The 17,379-nt window shown below is 36.9% G+C and overlaps 7 protein-coding genes across 7 annotated transcripts; 4 read left to right on the top strand and 3 right to left on the bottom strand. All coding sequences in view use genetic code 12, as the record gives it.

Moving 5' to 3' along the window:
* Positions 1–166: 166 nt before the first annotated feature.
* PVL30_004017 (uncharacterized protein) lies at positions 167–1,147 on the bottom strand (the record flags this gene model as incomplete). The annotated part of the gene is made up of 1 exon (XM_001524272.2): positions 167–1,147. The coding sequence occupies one exon, from the start codon at positions 1,145–1,147 to the stop codon at positions 167–169; it is 981 nt and encodes a 326-aa protein (XP_001524322.2).
* A 767-nt stretch (positions 1,148–1,914) lies between these two features.
* On the top strand, positions 1,915–2,511 carry PVL30_004016 (uncharacterized protein; the record flags this gene model as incomplete). Its single annotated transcript, XM_001524271.1, has 1 exon — positions 1,915–2,511. One exon carries the CDS (start codon positions 1,915–1,917, stop codon positions 2,509–2,511), a length of 597 nt encoding a protein of 198 aa, XP_001524321.1.
* A 765-nt stretch (positions 2,512–3,276) lies between these two features.
* On the top strand, positions 3,277–6,525 carry PVL30_004015 (uncharacterized protein; the record flags this gene model as incomplete). Its single annotated transcript, XM_001524270.2, has 1 exon — positions 3,277–6,525. The coding sequence occupies one exon, from the start codon at positions 3,277–3,279 to the stop codon at positions 6,523–6,525; it is 3,249 nt and encodes a 1,082-aa protein (XP_001524320.2).
* A 257-nt stretch (positions 6,526–6,782) lies between these two features.
* On the bottom strand, positions 6,783–8,255 carry PVL30_004014 (uncharacterized protein; the record flags this gene model as incomplete). The annotated part of the gene is made up of 1 exon (XM_001524269.2): positions 6,783–8,255. The coding sequence occupies one exon, from the start codon at positions 8,253–8,255 to the stop codon at positions 6,783–6,785; it is 1,473 nt and encodes a 490-aa protein (XP_001524319.2).
* Positions 8,256–8,666: 411 nt separating this feature from the next.
* VMA6 (H(+)-transporting V0 sector ATPase subunit d) lies at positions 8,667–9,716 on the top strand (the record flags this gene model as incomplete). Its single annotated transcript, XM_001524268.2, has 1 exon — positions 8,667–9,716. One exon carries the CDS (start codon positions 8,667–8,669, stop codon positions 9,714–9,716), a length of 1,050 nt encoding a protein of 349 aa, XP_001524318.1.
* Positions 9,717–9,973: 257 nt separating this feature from the next.
* Positions 9,974–11,569, bottom strand: RAD17_2 (Cell cycle checkpoint protein Rad17; the record flags this gene model as incomplete). The annotated part of the gene is made up of 1 exon (XM_001524267.2): positions 9,974–11,569. One exon carries the CDS (start codon positions 11,567–11,569, stop codon positions 9,974–9,976), a length of 1,596 nt encoding a protein of 531 aa, XP_001524317.2.
* A 2,400-nt stretch (positions 11,570–13,969) lies between these two features.
* On the top strand, positions 13,970–17,047 carry CNH1 (Na+/H+ antiporter; the record flags this gene model as incomplete). The annotated part of the gene is made up of 1 exon (XM_001524266.2): positions 13,970–17,047. One exon carries the CDS (start codon positions 13,970–13,972, stop codon positions 17,045–17,047), a length of 3,078 nt encoding a protein of 1,025 aa, XP_001524316.2.
* Between the last annotated feature and the right edge of the window lie 332 nt (positions 17,048–17,379).

The raw sequence follows: 17,379 nt of genomic DNA, 5'->3' as shown, positions 1-17,379 counted from the left end.
AAGACTTTCACACATGCACACATATGAATATACAGTCTTATACCCACATATATACATCTTTATATATACATATATATATATGTATATATGAATATATTTCCAAGTACTGATAGTTTGTTGTTTGTTCTTACCACTCTAAACTTTTTAAAGCTTTATATTTTAGGATTCAAGAAGTCATGGCAGCAGCAGCAGCAGCAGGGAGGGGGTGTGGCGACAGGGAAAAAGCATTGGCTAATGCTGCCACGTTTAGTGTTTCGTCGGTAATTTGTGAGTTATCATAATCAATAGGTTGCCTGGCATGAGACTTGAAAAAGCTATTCTCGTAGAGAGCACGTAAGCTACTACAGATCTCTAAATCACCAAAAGGATCAATAGGCAAGAAACTCGTCTCTCGCATCCGTCTTGTCTCATCAGACTCTCTCAATTGTTCTCCTTCACATTTAATTTGATCATTTCTGGTTTTCCGATTAATTACATGTACCGAATCAATACTTCTCATTGGTTTTGGAGTAGGTGGGGAAACAAAATCCATCCGAGGAGATTCAATGTACATGGATGATTGTGACAAAACATCTTGTTCTTTCTCAAACGCACAATTGTTAGAAGTAGTTGCAAACGGCTTAAACACGGATATGGCATTGTACTTGTGAAAGATTCTGCGTCTCCACGACGTTGTTGATGCGATAATTGGCGTTTGAGACCGCGCCAGTGTTGGCACTTGTGCTGAGTGTTGATGAAATGGAAACCCAGCCACTGTTTTGGACTTGTGGGGCAAATCTACCTCCTCGGTCGATATAAAAGAGGTGGAAATAGTACGAGAACTGCTTTTCTTTCTAGGTTTGAACTTGAGCCAGACTTTGCCAAATATAGAGTGCTGATTTCTTCCCTTTATTTCTTTATTGATGGACTCGTTGCTTTCGTCAATGAAGGCAGTGAAGCAATTGACTTGCTCTTCTTTGTCCTTCTCATTGGTTATCAAAACTAAAGGCGACTTTTGTGAATATTCTTCGAGTGTTTTGCCAACTTGTTCTTGATTAGACTTGCACTCCTTGTCAAGTTGGAATTTGATAGGATGTTCACTTGGCTCTTGTTTTATAGAGGTAAAGGAGCTGAAAGCTCGCTTTGAGTGGTAAGTTGTAATTCTCATTGACTTGGGCAAACCTTGATTTTAAATTAAAGGATTTGAAAAAGAAATGACACACATACACACACACATACACACACTGGTTTTTTTTTTCTCCCTTATTTTTGTTCTTCGATTTGGTGGGTATTGGTAACAATTATTTGATATACCATTCAAAATTTAACTTGGAGAAGAAAAAATAAAGAGGGGAGGGGGTGGAGTGAGGGATGAAATATTTTTTCACTTTTCTTCTTTATATTTTGTTTTAATTAGTATTATCAAGTGAATTATAAACATCTCCATTAATGACTGCAAAATAAAAGTTATGTATGTGCTTTTATGCTTATGATCCCATGGGTGCAAATATCGTGATATTGGCCATTCTACATTACAAAAAAAAAAAGAGAGAATAAAATCTCTGTTTTATTGAGTTGTACATTTGGTAGCACAATACGATTCTTCATTTTCGCTTTTCCTCACTCTTTTTCTGTTCTCCTTTCATGAAAACTCAATAACACTCCGATTGTTTTTGGAAATTGTTGTCTACACGTATTCCTCAAATTCTATCAACAAAGTTGTAGCATTACTTTTGCCTTTAATTGCACTTTGAAACGTATATATATATTTCCCCCCCCCCCCCCCCCCCCCCCCCCGCCATTCATAGAGCTGGAAAATTAAATTATATTAAAGGAAAACACATAAACCGAAGAGAGAGAGAGACAGACAGACAGAAGAGGTACCTTATAATAATAAACATCACACGTACAAATAATTACCGAGTCAATATAAAAATGCAGTCGATACTATATGATGCAAAAACAAAGAAGCTCTCGTTAGACGCAGAGGCCAGAGAACCAGCATTGAAGTTGGAACTAGATCAACTAAACACCCTTACGCAAGAGATTATCAATCAAGGAAGTGATGTTCCCCCAGTTCCCACGGCTGAAAATTTCAACAAGGACTTGTCGAAAATGATCAAAAAATTGTATGAAAGTGGTGTCCAGTCTTTTAAGATGGGGAAATTCGAAGATAGCGCACGTCAATTTTCAGTTGGGATTGAAATGATCAATAGAAGGCCAAAATTGGAAAGTTTTCAGGGTACTATTCAGGAATTGTCATTATTCTTGATGAGCAGAACTGACGCATATTTAAAAACAAAAGAGTATCTCAAAGCATACAACGATGTGGACTTGTTGCTTAACATGCAGATGAACAGTCCAGATAATTTCTTAAGAAGAGGAGTTGCAAATTACTTTTTGGGTAATTACGAGTTAGCAAGAGCTGATTACCAAAGAGGTTTGTCATTTGATGAAAACCACCAGCGATTACAACACGAGTTGACAATTTGTCTCGACAAAATCTTGGAAGAAAATGGCGACTACTTATAAACTTGAAGCTTTAGTTTAATTCATTATTCTGGCAATAAACGTGACTTTTTTTATTCCCCCCTCAACATCTTTTTGAGTTTGTATTGTATTGTATTGTATTGTCTGTTTCTCATTTCCCGTACTTAATACTATGTTCATTATTAATATTATTGGTATAATCATTTAAGTTGCAGACTTTGTAAAAAGTGTTGGTTGGGAATGTTGATAATAATTTTGATAAGAAAATGGCGGGTAACTTCGTGCCTCTTGAACGTACGGGTTTGCATGAGAGAGCCCTTGAACTTTTCACTTTGTAACATTTTTACTTTCTTTTATCCTAATTGTTTTTTAATTTTATTTTTTTTTCTTCCTGTTCTTTGCGAAGCGCATTTTTTTTTTAATTTACTGAGGCTCGCGCGCATTATCTATGGTACAATCGCTTCAATACTACTTAATAAATACTGCTTAATACGATTAAGCCTGTATCACAGGAATAGAGTTCATTATTAGTCAGACAACAAAAATACTTGATTAAAGTACAAGTTCACAGATCTGTTACGGTAGCTACTACTGCTTTTTTTTCCAGATCAAGCTCGTGCTTTCCTTTTTAAATTTAAATTTACATTTACATTTTCATCTTCCCTATAGTACAGGTTGATAAGATCACGCGTCACCCAAGGATTTAATAAACTGTATCCCATAAAGGGATTTGATCTTTTCATAAATTCATATTTTTCATATTTTTCATTTTTCTTTTTTGAGTTTCTCATTATTTTAACTCAAAGTATGAGTTTGTTCTTTGAAGAGAATCAATTTAAAAGACGAAAACTTGCACCACCTAGTTTGAGTGTAAGTTCACAATACCCTGAAGTGATCAACCTAAGTTCAGACGAAAATGACGAAGATAATGAACAAGAGCATGAAGACGTGGAAATGGAGGTGATGAGCGACAGTAATAATGACAATATTGTAAGTTATGGTATTACTCCTACATCAATAAAAGTGCAAAATGGACATAATTCAAATCGAGAACCGATCGTTATTCCCGTGGGCGATGAAGCCAATAACAACGGTAAAGGTGGTAACGAGGGTAACGACAAAGACGATGTTGATGACGACGACGACGATATTATAATTATGGATAAACGAGACGTCTCAGGAATCAGATTCAAATCCCCATCATTTAATTCACAAAGCTTTCGACCCGAGTCTCATTTTGATCCAGATGTTTCGAACAGCCAAGCTGGCAAATTTAATGGCGACTTGACCGAACTACCTGCAGGGAGCTCTTTGGTTTCCAAGTTTGGTGACGAGTTTGGTCATTATGCAAGCAACAGTTCCCCTACCTCGCAAAATTTACCATCTCTTGACAACTTTACTATGCCAGGCGCGTTCAACGCCCCTGCCCCCGTTCCACATGCTGACCAAGACCTCACATCGATCCAAAGAGACGAATTAAAGAAAAGAAGTGAGTCCAAGTTGACCATGGTTAAAGACCTTATTGAGTCTAAGGGCAAAATAAGTAGTCAGATGCAGCTACATCAAGCTCAATATGATACTCAAGCGCGAAACAATCAGAAACTACAACAACAACTTGCACAGGCAAATGCCATGGGCCGGCACGATTTGGTCTCTCAGATCAGAGGATTAATTTCTAAAGTGCAGCGCCAGATGGAAGGTCCACGCAATTATATCAATAATTTACAAAAATCGCTATTTGTTGTTGAAGCAAAGTTGCATAAATATCAAACAGAGTTGTCCTTTATCAACAACAAGATCAGACAGTTGGGACACACTTTGAACGCTGCATTTAATCCGTATGAGGCGCAGATTGCTGATGACTACCACCATTCTTTCTCGCAACAAGCATCTTCTTCCAACATGCAAGGTACACCAGCAGACCTTGATTTGCAGAGTTTGCTAGATAATATTAAACCAGAGGATACGTTGGAAGAAGGATTGGCTCCTACACCACGAGAGATGACAGTGAAGTTGTTGAAACATCAAAGGATTGGTTTGACGTGGTTACAACGTATGGAAAGCTCCAAGACAAAAGGTGGTGTTTTGGCAGATGATATGGGATTGGGAAAAACAATCCAGACACTTGCATTGATTGTTAGTCGTAAATCGGATAATCCAAGTTGCAAAACTACCTTGATAATTGCACCAGTATCCCTTTTACGCCAGTGGGCGGCCGAGATTCAGTCGAAACTACATCCCCAAAGCAATCTCAATGTTGGTATATTCCATGGCGATGAAAAGAAGGAAATGTCGACTTTTAGTGCAATGAAAAAATATGATGTAGTACTAACGTCGTATGGAACACTTGCATCGGAGTGGAAAAAACATTTTGCTGAAGAACTTCAGAATAATCAAGATAAAGGGAAAAAATTCTATCCCCGGGCAGAGGGAGGGGGGATTAGCTACATATCACCGTTTTATGCATCTTACTCTAAATTTTATCGTATTGTGTTGGATGAAGCACAAAATATCAAGAATAAGTTTGCACTTGCTTCGAAAGCGGTGATTTATTTAAAAGGTGAATATCGTCTTTGCTTATCAGGTACTCCAATGCAAAATAGTATTGAAGAGTTGTACCCCGTGGTCAGGTTCCTAAAGATCCGACCGTATTATATCGAAGAAAAATTCCGTGCAGATCTTATTATCCCGCTCAAGTCCAAAAATGAAAACTATGACGATGTGGATAGGAGTCGAAGTATGCGAAAATTGCGTGCCTTGTTAAGTTCAATAATGTTGAGAAGAAACAAGAACTCGTTGATCGATGGCCAACCTATTTTGCAATTACCTGAAAAGCACCTCATTTCCGATTTTGTTGAACTTGAAGGAGAAGAAAAAGATTATTACTCGTCGCTTGAACTGGGTATTCAAAAAGTTGCAAGAAAAGTTCTTGATAATGGTGACAAGAGTAGTGTTTTGACCATGTTGTTACGTCTTAGGCAAGCATGTTGCCACTCGTATCTTGTGGAAATAGGACAAATTAAGAAAGAACGTGAAGGTAGAGAGGCTGAAGATGGATTAATGGGGGCAGGCGGAATCAAGCTGGATTGGCGACAACAGCTTAAATTGATTGCAGGAATTTCGGATCTGGTGAGACGGTCAGTTGTAGAGCGGATGTCTTTGGATAACATCCAGTTTACTTGTCCAGTTTGTTATGATGCGGTTGACTCTACTGGGAGATTAGCCATTTTTACTGAATGTGGACATATAATTTGTCAAGCTTGTGTAAATGAATTTTTCGAAAACAACATGACTGAAGATGAACAGCGAGGGAGTACACGAATTGCAGAATGTTTGGATTGCAAAACTCATGTAAAGAATACAAATGTGGCTGATTATGCCATTTTTAACAAACTTTATATCCAGCAAATGGATGTAGCGGAGGTTGAGAGGCATTGTCGGGTGTATTATGCCAAAAAGCAAATTTCAAACATCAGTATAATTAAGGAGTTGACCAAACGCGATCAAGGTTTTGAAGCTTCTGCTAAGATTGAAAAAGCTATTGAATTGATAAATAATATTCAGCAAGCCAATCCAAGTGAAAAGATCATTATCTTCTCACAATTCACCACTTTGTTTGATTTGATGAAACTTGTTTTGGACCATTTAAAGATTCTTCATTTACGATACGATGGGTCAATGACTGTTGAGGCAAAAAATAACGTTATCAAACAATTTTACCAATCTAATTGCAACGTGTTGTTGTTATCTCTACGTGCAGGTAATGTGGGGCTTACATTGACATGTGCAAATCATGTGATAATAATGGATCCTTTTTGGAACCCCTTTGTTGAAGAACAGGCAATGGACCGGGCACATCGTATTGGCCAAGAAAAAGAGGTTCATGTACACAGAGTGTTGATTACAAATACTGTTGAAAGTCGTATTATGGAACTTCAAGAGAGGAAGAAAGAATTGATAGGAGATGCTTTGAATGAAAATGAGATGAAGTCTATTTCGAAATTGGGCAGAAGAGAACTTGGATTCTTGTTTGGTTTGAATACCTTGGAAGAATAGAATCAACAATAGGAGACAACAAAAAAATTGGAACAGAACAATTTTTTTTTTCTTAAACCGAATAGTAATTACTATTATGTTGTAGATACATTAAAGTTGCTTATTATTTTATATGATACCCTTAGAATATTATATATTTTCTTGCACTCCTTTTTTTTTTCCCGTTTTTGTAAAGAAATAACCATTTTCGAATGCAATACCCACTTCATTTTGTATGTATTCCTATATTATTAGTACACGCTTTACCCACTATAAATTCAGCGATGTTTCTTTACCTTGTTCAGGTTATCTACCCAGCTCTTTTCCGTGAAAAGCTCATGTTTGTAGCATAGTTGCGACAACAAAATTGGTTCAAAGTCAAATTGAAAATTGGATAATGACTTGCTAAGGTAAATTAGTTGTAATAGTAAGCCATCAATTGCATTATTTAATTCCAACTGTGCTTCGATTGAGGCCTCGTTTCCATCACTTATACCAATAACTTGTGATTTGATAGTAGGTAAATATTTGATAAACTCATCACATAAAGCGTATCCTAAGCTGGTGACAAATTCATTCAATAGAATTAAGTTAACCTCCTCCTTAAAAATAGTGTTGTACATTGATAACGAGGCATACAAGTGTTCTCTGTATATTTCCACATACCTCTTCAAATATGTCAATTTGTTGAATTTTAAGATTGGCTTTATGCTGGAAATTTCATTTGTGATAAACTTGAACCTACTATTTAGGTATATTCGATGCAAGACTTTGCCACTTATAGTGTCCAATTTGTTCAAGATTTGAAAGATTTTCAAAATATGATTCTGTCTTAAATCTGTGTTCAATAACTTGATTAATCCCTTTAGCATCAAGTGCAACTCATTATCAATTTGTTCTGCAATGGTTTTGAAAATTTGTAAATTGGGGAATCTGATAATAAGCGATTTCGCATACATGGAAATTTCCAATGACTCTTGGTAATTTCCTTGAAGGATACATAATTTGCATAATGTAGGTAGCTCAAGAATATCCAATATAAAATCCATGTTGCCCAATATTTGGCTATCGAGTTCAATTGACTGAAGTAGGCTCTTGTCATGGTTTTGTAACTTGTTGTGGATGCTACTTATACTACTATGATGTTGGTGATGATGATGATGATGATGATGATGGTCATTACCAATCTGACGCTGCTGTTGCTGCTGTTGTTGTTGTTGTTGTTGTTGTTGGCGAGGTTGGCGAGGTTGGTGATGATCTGAGGGTAAGGAGTTTTGTGCATTGGTGTCATTTTCAAGAATTTTGAGAAGCAGCTCAATGTAGTGTGGATAGTCAATTGATAATTTATGGTTCACATCATTTAAGTCTTGATTGACTTCAATTATCAAATCTCGGTTGTCATTTGTGAGTGTGCTTAATTCTTGATTAATCTTGTGCTTATGTAGATCCAACTCGGCAATCTCCTCAACTATTGTTTTGACCTGCGATTGTGGCTGACTGAATTCTCTAGTCGGTGTCGTTACTGCTGCGTTGCTTAATGCACCATGTGCGGGACTTGTAACTGTAGCTGCAGCTGTTGCAGTAGTTGTGGTTGTAGTGAATGCATCAGTAGATAAAAGGTCGTCATTAAGGAGAATTTCGTGGAGGTATTTCTCTGCTTCTTTGGATAAACTTGGGTTCGAGTCGAGTTGTTTTTGTAAACTTGGGTCTAGACCAGATTTAAGAGTATTTAAAAGAATCAGCGAACTCATTTTCGATAATGTGCTTTTGACAATGTATTTGTTGCAGTTGTTTTAAAAATGACAAGTAATTACAAACAGTACGATTTTGGGTGTATTTGGTTTGTGCATGTGTCTTAAATTTCAACTTGATACATACACGACAAATTTTGAAATGTTGGTGAGGTTTTGCGAAACCTTTTTGTTATCAACGAGAGAGGTAAAGAGAGAAAGAAAGAGAGAGAGAGAGAAAACAGCCACTTGGACTTTGACCCACCAGCAACGTTTAGGAGATTCCGACAATAACAACAACAATAACAACAGAAACAAAAGCAAAAATCAGATTCCACTTAGCACATTCTCACCCATTTAGTTCTTTTTTTTCACTCTAATTAACCATCCAACCCCATTAAGCAAAACTTTTTTTGCAAGTTTGATCAAATAATGGAAGGCCTTTATTTCAACATAGATTACGGGTATATTGAAGGTGTTGTGAGAGGATACAGAAGCGGACTTCTTTCAACAAACCAATACGTTAACCTTACCCAATGCGACAACTTGGAAGATCTCAAGTTGCAATTATCGTCAACTGACTATGGTAATTTTCTTGCCAATTACTCTGGCCCCTTGAGTACATCCGTCATACAAGAGAATCTCAACAAGAAAGTTTTCCAACAGTATCAATATGTCAAGTCGCAATCAAGTGGGATTTTGACGGAGTTTTTGAACTTTATTCAATACGGGTATATGATTGACAATGTTATTCTTATGATTACTGGTACTTTGCATGAGCGAGATAAATCAGATATTTTAAAGAAAAGCAATCCATTGGGTTGGTTTGACACGTTGCCAACTTTGAGTATTGCAACCGATATTGAGAGTTTGTACTCTACTGTGTTGATTGATACTCCTTTAGCGCCGTTTTTCAAAAATTGTGTTAGTGCTGATGACTTGGACGATTTAAACATTGAAATTATCAGAAATAAATTGTACAAGAATTACCTTGAAGCATTTATGGGATTTGTGCAGAAGAATATGGATGGCCCTGATCGTGAAATTATGACCAGATTGTTGATCTTGGAAGCTGACAAACGTGTAATAAACATTGCTTTGAACTCGGCCAGCAACCAAGATTTGTCAGCCGATGACAAGTTGAGTTTGTTTCCTCAATTGGGATTATTGTACCCAACATATCATTTGGAACTTGCCCAGGCCGATGATTATGAACAAATTAAATTGACAGTGGAAAATATTGGGGAGTACCAACAAATCTTTAGTGACAGTGGTAATGATGGCAATAAGTCAATAGGAGACTGGTTCTACTTATTGGAAATGCAATATTGCAGAGATGCATTTACTCAACAGTTCACTTTGAGTACTGTGTATGCGTGGTTAAAGTCTAAAGAGCAGGAGATTAGAAACATTTATTGGATTGCCGAATGTATTGCTCAAAATCAAAAGAGTAGAATCGATGACTACATATCGGTTTACTAAAAAATTTACTTTTTGTACTTTTTTGTTTTCGTTTACTGGTGATTCGAGGAGCGGGTTGAGTAACAGAAGAATGAAAAATTAAGAACAGGTCTGTGTTTGTGTTTGTTGTGTCCTTATTTAGACAAGTAAAATGAATATACTGTGTAATTTCGATATGACGACGATGATGATGATGATGATGTTGATGATGATGTTGTTGTTGTTGTTGTTCTTATTTGATTTATTTTATTTCTCTCTATTTAAGTCTCGATTTCATTTTATAGGAATAAAGGGATGCCTTCTTCTCGTTGGTTATTGTTGTTCCTCATTCCATCTTCACCATTGCGATTTCTTTTCAACAGGGGTCCGTCACTCTTATTCTTTCGCGCATTATTATCATCCACTGCTGAATTTGTAAGTTTCGGTCTACTTCGCTTAAATGAATTAATCAAGGGCTCATTTCCTCTATGTGTAAGGTCGGGAATTGATTTAAGCAATATGGGTTCCGTGACTCTTGTGGCAGCATCATTATTGCTTGACGCAAATCCCTCATTCTGTTTTTCTTGATCTATGTGTTGTTCATCTTTGATTATTGATTCAACCATAATTTCATCATGAACCATTTCTGTCATGTTAATAACAATTAGGGTGCCCAGGTATCCAGTTTGTTGAAAGTTTTTACATAATAGTTGGATGGAGAAGCATCCATTGGCATCCTTGACAATCTTTGACTTTGTGCTCAACTTGACTGCTTTTAAAATCTTGCTGAAGTCGTGGAATTGAAATTGCGAAATATCATATTGGTGATGGTCATCTGTCTCTTTTGCCAAATAAAGTTTTTCCAATATGGTTCGCTCATTGGGGAAAATCAACTTCGAGACACCTATTGGTCCTTGGCTAATGAAATTGAGTACATTCTCGGCACAATATATGAAAAGCACTTCTGTGCCAATTTGGTATAGATCCTGAAGTAAATTTGTCAAGACATCGCTTTTGACCATAATCTCCATAATAACTTTTTCGTAATCGATGCGTAAATTGTAATCAGAAGTGTTTGATTTTGAAGCATTTGTATTTGAGTAACCTGTATAGTCATCATCACTATCGACATAGAATGTGTAGAACTCCAATTTTTCAGATATAAAAGTGTCTTCAAACTCAATGATTAGTGGATGTCCGTCCCCCATGTATGTCAAGTAACATGTTACAGCAGATTCAAACTTGAGTGTATTCATGACTGAGGTGAAGCAGTCGGCTATGAGGTTTATATCAACGCCTAGTCGGAGTTCCAAGTTTTCGTCCTGTTCTTGTTCTTCTTGGGTAGTTTGCACTCGTGTATCATCATTTTCATTTTCATTTTCATTTTCATCATCATCATTGTGTACTGATAAATTGAAGATACTGAATAACGTGGGGTCAATGGTGACATGTACGTTGGTTGAATAGTTGTAGGTGGAGTATAGTGTTATTCCGGTAGGTTTTATAGTAATTATAGCTTGGTTGTTTATATGTAGTAGACTCTGAAACACGTCTGATAAGTGTGCAATTTGTGTAGTTGACGCGGTGAAAGTTACATTTTTGGGTCGATTGGGATACGTTGGATGAGTTCCAATGTTATTCCTAAAAGTAGATGTAGCCACAGCAGCAGTAGTAGTAGTAGCAGTATTAACTTTAACATTAGCTTTAGATGTGCTGGTGGCTGTGCTTTGGCGATGTGTTGATCTGGACGGCAGTGCATGAGTAAGTGGTCTTTTATTGACATCGAATTCTTCTAAAGCAGGATCTTCTGGTACATAAACAGATGTGTGTTCTGCTTCATGTTGGTTGTCGTCATCTTCATCTTCTGAACGAACAAATAGTGAATGGGCAGACATGAGTATGATAGATATAATGTTCAACTATGTATACTTTTCCTTTTGGTTTTTTTTTTTTTCTTTTTTCTTTTTTCTTTTTTTCTTTTTTGAGTTTGATTTGATTTGGTTGTAAAGAAAGACATCTTTTGATAGTTACTTTTATAAGGTCGTAGCGGAGTAATGCGGTAGCTACCATGTGAAGATAAGATTTTTGCAACATGCAAAATAGAGAGAGATTGTTAAGACGAGTAAAGAGGTTGATGTAGTATATAAATCACTTTTGATTCTAAAATTATATAGTATTGATAACGATAGATGTTTTAAATTTGCACTGGGCTTTAGTTACAGCCAAGATGAAGACCAACAAATTGTACAGTTTTTTTCAGCTAATTACAAAAGCTTGAGATAGCTATAGCGTGGTAAATGCAAACATTTATTGGCAATTTCAAACTTAAAATACTATACTCCAAATGTTTGTTTTTATCCAATAAGTTATAGTAGCTAATTAATAAATTTTTTTTGGAAACTTGGAGCAGGTGTTTCCAGCGGTATAAGTGTTGGACAGAGTTGGATCGTATCTTTAACATCCTCTTCTTGTAAATTGTTACCTTTATTATTGCAGCAACGGCAATTGCTTATTCGGTTGTCGGTCGTTCTTTTCCTTCTCCTTTCCCTTTTCCTTTTTCATTTTTTATTTTTGTGTATATAATTGTTTTACCAGCAGATTAGATAAACATTATGTAATTAAGTACGTATAGATTACATAAGAATTTATCTTTTTCTGAAATTGATGCCAAGAAATCAAAGTAGGGCGGGACAGAGGAGAGAAAAAAAATTTCAGTTTTTAAAAATTTTTTTTTTCCAATATAAATATTGGTTTATAAAGTGCACGTGACTATTTCTTTTTTTTTGGGGGGGAGGGGGACGGAGGGAGTAGAAGTGGAAATTACTAATTTGTATTTCGTGGGAATGTGGTTTCAACTAGAAGCAATAGTATCCATTCGCTCATTCATTTTCTTATTCGTTAATCATGGATAGAAATAGTGAATTTAGATGAGCCTCACTAATGACTTCTTCCCTTCCCTCCATCTTCTCTTTATTTTTTTTTTGCAATTCTGCTTCATGTTTTGTTCTTTTGTTCTTTTGTTCTTTATTTTTTTATTTTTTTCAGTTAATCAGATAAAAGTATTTTGTTTTCTTTTTTGTGTAATTAGAATAATTTGTTTTTTATTTATTTATTTTTATGTTTTCACCCACGGACTGAGGAGGTTAGAGTGATAACTTTGAAAGGGTCACAAGTATTTGGTTGTTCATATTAAAGGTGTAAGACAATAACGCATACTTGTTATTACCAAAGTAGTTTGCCTATTCTTTTATAGCTCTTTATTTTAACTACATCCAATTGCTTCATGTTTGTTGTACTTTACTATTTGAAGTAAAATAAGAGAGATACGAATGTACATACGTATATATATATGTATATAATCTGTTAAGCTGTATTCAATAGAGACAATAAGGAAAAATTAACAAACCCAAGAAATGTATATTTGTTCTCAGCCTCTCTCTCTCTCTCCCATCATTATCCTCAAAAAAAGAGCCAAGACCATGCAAAGATCCAGGGACCCATCTACGAAACTTTCTTAGCCTTCATCTATCAATCTAGAGCTTTCTTGAGGATACTCCTTTATTAATTTTTTTTTCCCTCAAATTTTGTCTTTATTTCATTATCTCTCTTGTTGAACTATTTCATAACCTTTTTCCTCTTCTTCTTCTTCTTCTTCTTCCATTACTGCTAGTGTTCTAGATAGCGATAGTCACACAAAAATGAGCAACCATAATAAATAAATAAATAAATAAATTAAAAAAAAAATTAAAACGGGCAATACGCAGCTGATGCAAATTCATGATGATAGGAAAAAGAAGAAGAAGCAAAAAAAAAAAGGCACAGTGGAGGAGAACATACATTAAACCAAAAAAATATAAAAAAGTAATAAAGTGAAGTAGCCAGTTGTATTTCAATCTCAATAGACGAATCTCACTTCGACTTCTTCATTTGTAGTAGTTCAGTATTACAAAAATAAAGAAACATTGGATTATCCAGAGAAAAAAAAAAAGAGACTATTCTTTTACTATAAGAATCAACTGCAAGTTTGCACAGATTACTCGTCATAGCAAAAAAAATATAACAAAGAAAAAGAACAAAACAAAACAAAACAAGCTAAAGCAACAAATCAAATCAAACCAAAACAACAAAGCAACAACAAAACAAGAAGAGAAAGAATCTCATGAATCAGTGATTGCCAGGATTCTTCTAAGTACCACTTCTCAGTATCACTTTACATATTATTTACTGAACAAAGCATTAAACAACACAATATTTAGCAATTTCAGAACCAACCAACCTCATTTACAACTACATATATGGCGTGGGATCAGCTAGAGTTGGAAGCTCCCCATATAGCATACGCTTGTGTGGGAATATTCTGTACCCTATTCTCACTAGTCTCCCTTTTCGTCAAGGAAAGACTATACATTGGTGAAGCAACAGTTGCCACCATCGCCGGCCTCATCATTGGGCCGCACTGTTTGGACTGGTTCAACCCTATAGAATGGGGAAACTCCGATTTCATCACTTTGGAAATATGTCGAATAGTCCTTTGCATCCAAATCATTGCCGTTGCAGTAGAATTACCCAAAAAGTACATGCAGAAACACTGGATCTCAGTGTTTATATTTCTTGTTCCAGTAATGACTACAGGATGGCTTGTTGTGGGACTATTCATTTGGTGCTTGATCCCTCATTTCACATTCAACGATGGGTTATTGGTTAGTGCTTGTGTCACCGCTACTGACCCGGTGTTGGCAGCGGCAGTCGTGGGTAAAGGTAAGTTTGCCGAGCGAGTGCCCGGGCACTTGAGAAATTTACTATCTGCCGAATCCGGATGTAACGATGGAATGGCTTTCCCATTTATCTACTTGTCATTATACTTGATTACATATTCCGGTCGCGGTGGCGAAATTGTGAAAAATTGGTTCTTACTTACTATATTGTGGGAATGTATCTTTGGATGCTTTCTTGGTGTTGTTATGGGATTTGTGTTGAGAAAGCTAGTAGCATTTGCTGAAACCAAGAACTTGATCGACAGAGAATCATTTTTAGCAATTTTTGTGTTTCTTGCATTCAACTGCGCTGGTATTGGCTCAATGTTGGGTGTCGATGACTTGCTCGTTTCGTTTGCTGCAGGCACTGCATTTGGATGGAATGGAGATTTTGCGAAAAAAACCGAAGAATCGCACGTGTCTACTGTGATTGATTTGCTTTTGAACTTGTCGTTTTTTGTCTACTTTGGTGCAATTATCCCATGGGAACAGTTTAACGATGTCAAGCTCGGCCTTAATGTATGGAGATTGATCATCTTGGCATTTGTGATCATCTTCTTGAGACGTGTTCCAGCAGTAGTGCTTCTCAAACCCATCACTCCAGATGTCAAGACTTGGAGAGAAGCATTCTTTTGTGGACATTTTGGACCAATTGGTGTTGGTGCCATTTTTGCAAGTATCTTGGCACGATCAGACTTGGAAAAACATTACACTACAGAAGAAACACCATTGCACAAATTGCCCAATGAGGAATTTCCACACTATCAGCTTTTAGCGGCAATATGGCCAATGGTCTGTTTTATAGTTGTGACATCAATCATTGTCCATGGCTCATCAGTTGCCGTCTTGACTTTGGGTAAGAGATTAAACAGGATGGCCATCACTATGTCTTACACCCGTACCACAGGTAATGACTCTGACAATACGGCTAACTGGATTCAAAGATTGCAAAAACTTGATAGAACAAGTTCCTCTTTTTCGTTACAAAGAGTTGATACAATGGCTCCAGAGGAATTACAAAATTTGAAAAATAAGGCTGAGCAAATGAATGTGCCTGAGACAAGCGGCGTTAAAGTGCGACCCGCAGGAGGTGCCAAGCGAAGAACTAAGAAAAAGAAGAAGCACAACCATGGCCTTTTGCTGAGGACACTATCAAGGGTCAGGACTGGTGATGATCAAAGGGAAGAAAGACATCGTCCTGTTACTGAGAGCTTACAGTTGGGCGGACTCGGTACAGGTGCTGGCGTGGGTGCAGGTGCAAAAAGCAACTTTTCTTCAGAACCCGATACTTCGACTAATGAGGTTAAAGCTTCTTCTTCTTCCTCAACCGAAAGCGATCAACAAGAAAAGCGTGCTGGAACCACAAACGAAGATAGTGAAGAGAATGGTGATGGAGGTGATGAGTTTATCACGTCTCCTGGTATTCTGGAAAAACAATCTGGTAAATCCAAATATGGACTTCATCCCAGCAGGACCAAGGACAGAGAAAGAATTCCTACTGCAGCATACCAAGAAGGTGATAATCTTATTGTTGAAGATCAGCATGGTGAGATCTTGGATAATTTGAAATTGAACACTTTACCTGTTGGACAAAGGAAGCCTGTTGGTAAAGCAGAATCTAAAAATGATGATGACAGTATACACTCAATGGAATCGTTGCAACGTCGTTTATCTCAGTACTCTATTGCTTCCGACAAAAGTAGAGAGTCTATGAAACAAGATGAAATGAGAGCCGGTGCCACATCTGGTGCCACATCTGGTCCAGAGAAGAGAAAACCATCCATTGCACAATCAGCTGCATCGCATATTCTTCCCAAAATAAAACGTACCGAATCACGTCGAACATACTACAAGAAAGATGATCCAAAACGTCGTAAAGTTTACGCACATCGTATTGACAATTTGATACTTATTGAAAATGAAGATGGTGATATTATTAGACGATACAAGGTCAATCGCCATGCTTCGAATATACCAAAGCCCAACAGGTCGCGCTCCTCTACTTTAGTAGGCAAAATGAAGTCATTTGTTGGAATGAAAGATAAAGAACAGCAGCAACAAGCTTTGGCTTCATCGCTGGCTGGAGCTAATGGTGAGCTACAACAACAACATCAACAACAGCAGCAGCAGCAGCCCACAGTGCATGTTACTGACTTGGAAAAGAGTACACATCATACTATTCTTGTGCCCCAAGATGATGAAAAGAACCAGCACTCACCACATTTGGCAGATGGTTTGGACAAGGTTGAGGATAAGATTGCGGGAATCTTGGAAAGTCGACATCAACATGGTGGCCACGAGTTGGTAAGACGTGCATCTCCTCCTCCACCGATACATGGAGATATTAATGAAGAAGGCGAAGATGAGGACGGAGATGTTGTTGACGATGATGACGAAAATGGAGAAGATAGTGAAGAGTATGATACAGATAGCGATGAGGAGGAGGAAGAAGAAGAAGAAGGGGGTGACGGACATGGAGAGCTTATGGATGATGAAGCTGAATCTGACGAAGAAGAAACCTCTGTTGAAAGGGCTAGAAGATTGCAAGCATTGGGAAGAATTCCAAATAGGAACAGGGATGAAGACGATGAAGAGGAAGATGTTGTGTCCATTAGATAGAGTGTGCATTTGTTTATAGATTAAGTGACTTTAATAAATTTTGAGTTCAAAAGAAATTAATGCTTGTATACCTTTTCCTTTTTGTTTGGCTTACATCTTTTCATTTTCATTTTCATTTTTTTCATTTTTTTTTTGTTTTTCTTCTTCATTGTCTTGATTTTTCAAGTACTCGGTATTACTTCCTGCCGAGGTTTGTTTTCCTTCTGCTTGGAAGTATGTTAAAAAAAAATCGAATTTGAATTTTGTTGCGAAATCACGTGAAAAATAATAATTGTGCGGGGGTAGAGGGAGAGTGGAAGAAAGAGAGGTGGGGAAGGGAAAGCGGTGGTGGG

Source organism: Lodderomyces elongisporus, chromosome 5, assembly GCF_030384665.1.
Source record: "Lodderomyces elongisporus chromosome 5, complete sequence".
NCBI lineage: Eukaryota > Fungi > Ascomycota > Pichiomycetes > Serinales > Debaryomycetaceae > Lodderomyces > Lodderomyces elongisporus.
This window is presented reverse-complemented; position numbering and strand designations above follow the sequence as displayed.